The sequence below is a fragment of the Gobio gobio genome (assembly GCF_949357685.1).
Source record: "Gobio gobio genome assembly, chromosome: 16".
Classification (NCBI taxonomy): domain Eukaryota; kingdom Metazoa; phylum Chordata; class Actinopteri; order Cypriniformes; family Gobionidae; genus Gobio; species Gobio gobio.
Genome location: NC_137109.1, coordinates 52,338,525 through 52,344,524, shown reverse-complemented (window position 1 = coordinate 52,344,524; position 6,000 = coordinate 52,338,525). Strand labels below are relative to the sequence as shown.

The 6,000-nt window shown below is 42.6% G+C and overlaps 1 protein-coding gene across 1 annotated transcript; it reads right to left on the bottom strand.

Annotated features, from left to right (window-relative positions):
- Nucleotides 1–2,702: 2,702 nt before the first annotated feature.
- On the bottom strand, nt 2,703–5,263 carry LOC307140119 (zona pellucida sperm-binding protein 3-like; the record flags this gene model as incomplete). Its single annotated transcript, XM_079839364.1, has 7 exons — nt 2,703–2,778; nt 3,324–3,406; nt 3,490–3,607; nt 3,752–3,929; nt 4,003–4,106; nt 4,185–4,303; nt 4,727–5,263. 7 exons carry the CDS (start codon nt 5,261–5,263, stop codon nt 2,703–2,705), a joined length of 1,215 nt encoding a protein of 404 aa, XP_079695490.1.
- Nucleotides 5,264–6,000: the final 737 nt, after the last annotated feature.

Below are 6,000 nucleotides of genomic sequence, written 5' to 3'. Positions count from 1 at the left end.
TTCTACTCGATCTTAGTGCTGCGTTTGATACTATAGATCATAAAATACTATTAGATCGACTTCAAAATTACACTGGTGTTCAGGGACAGGCATTAAACTGGTTTAGATCGTACTTATCAGACCGCTACCATTTTGTCTGTCTAAATGGGGAAAAATCAAAGATAAGGTCAGTAGACTATGGGGTGCCGCAAGGATCCGTGCTAGGCCCTCTGCTATTCTCAATATATATGCTGCCACTTGGTAATATTATAAGAAAACATGGAATTAATTTTCATTGTTATGCTGATGACACTCAATTATATATTTCATCACGACCAGATGAAAACGCTAAATTATCTAAACTGACAGCGTGTGTTGAAGATATTAAATACTGGATGACGTGTCATTTTCTGCTATTAAACACGACAACATCAGCAAAAAGCAGTAATGACATGTAGACATGACATGTAAATAAATAATCATACATTTCTCACTGAACACTGTGGAGCCGTTGCACTTCACTAGAGCACCCTCAGTGATTTGATTCTGGAACCGGGCCTGACGTTCGCTACTAGCTACTAGGGGTTGAACGACTTTTGAATTTTTAAAGTCGACATTTATGTGATGGAAGTCGACTACTCACTGATGACGTCATTAATGAACAAATAACCCTGAACCTTGAGCTGAGATGCGAACACGGGTTTTCTTTTGCACAGGACAGCTATGGTATATGACACAGCGCTGCCCATAAGGTTATTGCTCTTACTACATAAAAGCTTCTGTATCAGTGCTTTTATCTATTGGTCATTATATTTCTCACAGATTTCTACTTGTTCTGAATCAGATACAGATAAAGCAGCACAATAAAGATTACATGTATGAAATTGAATGCATTAGTGATAGAGCGATTGCGTGTGAATTAATTCTACCTGCCAGCGTCTCTCTAACAGTGAAGCTGTGAGTTTTAGTTACTATGAAATATATGTTAGAACTTTTCAGTTTCTAAGCCATTTCATTGATAAATCACAGAACAGTGTTGAGAATGCATTTCTGTGCTACTGAATGATTGTGTGTGAGGCGCGAGATCTCCGCGTGATGTGTGTGCGTTACAATGGATGCAGCAGGCATTAGTTTAGAACGGTGATTAACTTACCTGTGTAATAAGCATGCATTCTCCAGACCAATTTTGAGCATCCACATGGTATAATCAAACATATCTTGTGGAAAGCTCTGGGCGTAGGCATTTGTCATTTTAACTGTTGCAAACGTGTGTGCGTGTCAGGAAATGGCTTATCCTGTTGCGCCCTCTATAGGCCAGCGACTAGTCAAGCTTAAAGCATCATGGCAGAGCATTAAAGGGTAACTAAACCCCAGCTCAGCTTAACTCCACCCACTGGCAGTATTTGAAAAATGCTGGAAAAGTGGGCAGAGCCCAGGGGAGACGGAGGGCATGAACCGAGGGCGGGCTGAGCGGAGGGCGTGCACCTGAGACTCGCAGTGACGGATTGATTGACAGCTGTCAGACTCGCGAACTGCAAAGATGGAGAATGACTGGAGTGACACCAGTAGCTTTGCAACAGAGCGGTCATTCTCCTACTTTCACATGAAGTGGAGGCGGGTGAATTGTCTGTAGACACAGAACCGAAGCCTTATCAATGCGAGCCCCTGCCCTGCGTTAACTCCCGATGCCGAAGCAGTAGCGCAAGAGAGAATGACCAAATCTATGAACAGTCAATAAGCAGTGCAAGACCAATAAGTTCAAACCTAATAACCTATTATAAACAGAGTACCTCAAATAAAAGTTAGACTAAATACGCCAACACGTTACGGTATTGTTCGTTACCACGGCAATCACTTGCGTGTCAGGGTTTGAAAGTGCGTACTCAATTATTTGTACACATGACGGGCGGCAATAATGTTGCAAGAAAAGCCTGACGTGTACCAACAACTGCATTATTTAACCGCATTTTCTTCATTACAATGTTAAAGCACGTGTCAAGTGAGTTTCATTCATAATGTTTCTACTGCCGATCACATGAGAGTCCATACTGGAGTGAAGCCGGTCTCATCATGTGATCAATGTGGGCGTGGTTAGCTCACACAGGGGTGTGGATAGTGAGCCTTTGGAAGAACCATCATATGTCATGATGACCCACAACATCCTATAGGAAAATTCAACTGCAGTTGCCACCGTTCAACCTCAAGATGGCAGCACTCAGACAGTTTTACATATAGAACTAAAACACTTTATACCCAAATGTCAGAGCATTTACTCGAATCAATGAACAGCATTATTAAAGGCCAAGGCTTACAGATCATTAACAGAAAAAAAAATTGGGTTTAGGGTTTAGTTACCCTTTAAAATCGACTAGTCCAGATCGATGAGAATTGCTGTGTGCAGACAAGGACGATCTAAAAACGGAAACGTGAAGTCAGAAGTCAGTGCATTGTGTTTGCATATTATCACAGATGGAGTGAAATGCAATATTTGTCAAATACAGCTGCTCGAGTCGCTCGCGGCACTTTAATGGCATCGGCGCTATCTCAAGTTGGACAATTTCTTACTGGAATGCACTGCTTAACGTCAGCCGCCAATCAGTCTGTGCTGCTGAATGAAGTCGAACAAGCCTTTTGGGAACACAGGAATACGATAGAGAGACCAACTCAATGACATCTGCAATGCTTAATGGGACAAGGCAGTCCCTGTAGAGCTTTTTTTGGAATTATTTGCTTGCCAGATTCTTGAGCATCATGGGTTTTTCTCCAGGAATTCTGCTGTTAAAGACTAAACGGTGCAAACTGATGGTTTCAAAAGCATAAAACAGTTAACCAGTAGCAGTCTTTAAATGGTTCATAATTTAAAATTCCCTATGGAGAACATGAAGTTCTCAACTTCTGGAACCCTATGGTTTTATGTTATATGGGACTTGCAAAAGTACACTAGGACTATCAGGTTCACCAGTGGCAGAATGAGGCAGTTTTTCCAAAACCAGTTAAAAGAGACAAGGAAAAACGACAAGTCAGATACAAACAATGATTGATGTCAGTTTTATTGAGAAACTTTCTTTTGCCCTTGAACCAGTACGGGACCAAGTGTGGCCTTGCCTTCCCATTGAACGCCTAGAGAGAAGACAAGTTAGAGCGCTTAAAACAATCAAAAGCAACCGTAAGAGCAAAAGTTACTAACCTCCATAGGGAGAAGCAGCAGTTCCACCATCAGGACCACATGTTGAGTCACAGCAACCACAAACTTGGTCATTTGCGTCAGCAGCAAACCACCTGCAACAAGACAAAGACACAACCTTCAACATGAGCAAAGCTAGCTCAAATAAAGTGCAACATACCCATTGGCGAAGGAACAGGATTTAAGCTGAGCGTCACTGGGGGCAGAAGCAATAGTTGCCTTCAGAACACATGTTATGTAAATCTGCAAAGGATGACAGACAAGTCAGAAAACCGAAGCAGATGGAAGGAGAAGTCGAATTAACGCATGATATTCGTAGTACATACAGAAGGACTGTGGCTCTCCTGGAACATGAATGCCTCCAGCTGGAACTGGATCTTATCAACCTGGGACCGAGGCATGAAGCGGGAGCTGGAAGCTGTAGCCTTGGCATCCACAAAGCACCTGATGACAGTCACCACAAAGAGTAACCCATCAAAATTCTCAACTCTGGGAGTCATGGGTAAGGTCTAGTTGGTTGACATTAAGGATAAAAGGGTAAAAAGAGCAAACAAAACAGCCCTATAGCGTCAAGGGCCTTGACCTTACCCATGATTTTCAATGAAGGAATATCTCGGAAGGGAGTTCACATCAGGCACTTGAGTGGCCACACAGCTGTCCACAAACACGCGCAGAGGAACATGATTGTACTGCTTCACAGATGCCTCGATGTTAATAACGCCACCCAGGAAATAGGAGTATGAAGGCCTCTGGTAGGACCAATCGTCTACAAAAAAGAAGGAACACCCCTAGGAAGAGCCACATTTGCAAGGTCGGAGGTCCAAAGAAAGTGCACTTACCCAACATGAGCTTCAGGGAGAACATCAAGACTTCTTCACCAACCTTGGTTGAGGCATAAGGGACCCATGTCGGCCTCAAGGCATCACTGCTTACATTTTGAAGCCTGCAGTTCATGAAAGTGCCCATTAAATGGTCTCCCAGTTGCACAAGCAGCAGACAGAAAGTCACAGAGACCAATTACCTTTGATAATGGCATTGAACGCCAACAATTGCACCATCGGCCCGGGTAATCGGAGTACCTGCAAGAGCCTCAGGGGTGTAGGTAAGAGAGAAGGTGTAGACAAGCTCATCCTCGTTCATCTGCAAAAGATCGTCATTACCAAGAGGGTCATCCCAAAGACTTTAGATATACGTAGACAGTGCACTCATTGCAATGTTTGGGACAAAGTAAATTGTGCAATACGGCGGAATGCGCAGCTTCCATTTTACAGTCAATGTTTTGGAGACACACACTTAGGATTGGACATTGGCTTTATCAGAGCACAAAAGTTATCGTTCTTGTTTCCCAAGTACCATTCGTATGGGATAATGCACATCAGATGTTGGATTGAAGTGTTATTTAAAAGGCAAGTAGTTTGAAAATTCAGGAGTTCCCTTATTCAAATAGAGATTGTGTCTTAGCTGCCCTGGCATTGAAAACATGACAACCAAATGAACAGACTTTCCTTGAAAGAGACTTTAACTATTCTCTACCAGAACCTATTAAGATGTAAGAGTTCTTACCATCTGCACGCTGTTGCAGTCCTGTAATTCATACTCAAAGATGAGCACCCTAGACTCAGAGTCCTGACCAACAACAGGACATCCACCTAAAGAAAGACCAGTTGGCTGGATCAACTGACCATTGCTAAACAAGTCCTGCTGGACTTCTACAAGGACCCTGTTCTCTCCGCATTGAACCGCTACGCTGCTGGGAGTCACGGGTTGCCTCAACTGGAAGTCCACCGCCAACTCTCTCTGCTCCTCAGGCACGATGGGAAACCTCCAGTCCAAAGGCTTCACTGGACCCTGCAACAGCTGCTTCTCCTGAAGGCCAAAAGGCTCCTGTGCAAGGCCTCTGGAGGAAGGACCCAATGGACTCTGAAACTGAGAAGCCTCTTGCAAATGGTTCCAGTGCCCTGGAGCAGGACTTCTGGAAGCTGAATCTGATTTCGGCCAACTGCTTCTTGGACTTTGACTGCGTATCAAACTTCCCCATGCATCAGGCAGATCAAATGCAACAATCACAACCACCACTAACACACATTTAAGGAACTCCATCCTAGCAAACTTTGACACAAATGCCACAACACACACCAGTGCTTGGCTTGGACATTTTGTACAGATTTGAATGAAGGTGGCTCCTCCCCTTTGATTACCTTTGATTCTCCTCTGGACCTGTAGAGTTTATGCATCTCTGGGACCCCCAGCTCTGCACATTTTGTATGGCTGCGTTTACACTGGCACAAAAAATCTGATTTTTTTTACTCACATCTGACCCAGATCAAAATGTGTTGCACACGTGTAAACACAAAAAAAATTCTGAGCCACTCCCAAATGTGGCTTTATCTGAGAATTATTCCCAAAAACACTGCTAAGAATTGAAAAAATTCTTGACTCAAAGCTGTACTTTAAAGTTAGTTATCAAGCATCTCAGTCATATTTTAAGTGAAGTGTAGGACTAAATCTTATGTGTCAGTCTTAGAGTTGATTTACGACACTTTGCTGTGCCACAAACAGGATTTTGGATGATGTCATAGGCATGAACCAATCACTGAATAGATGTCCTGAATATTCTCAGATAAATTCTCATTGAATTGTGGAATTAAGGGGAGTTTGCATTCAACACACAATAAAGAATTTCAAGAGAATACATTATGATATTCACATTGGAAATGAAAGATAAACACTTTTTCCACCATGTCTTACAAATTACAATTTTTAAACCGGTGTACTGTTAACTCACCTGCCTATATATAGGCTAGATTTAATGATATAATACAAAATAATACAGAATT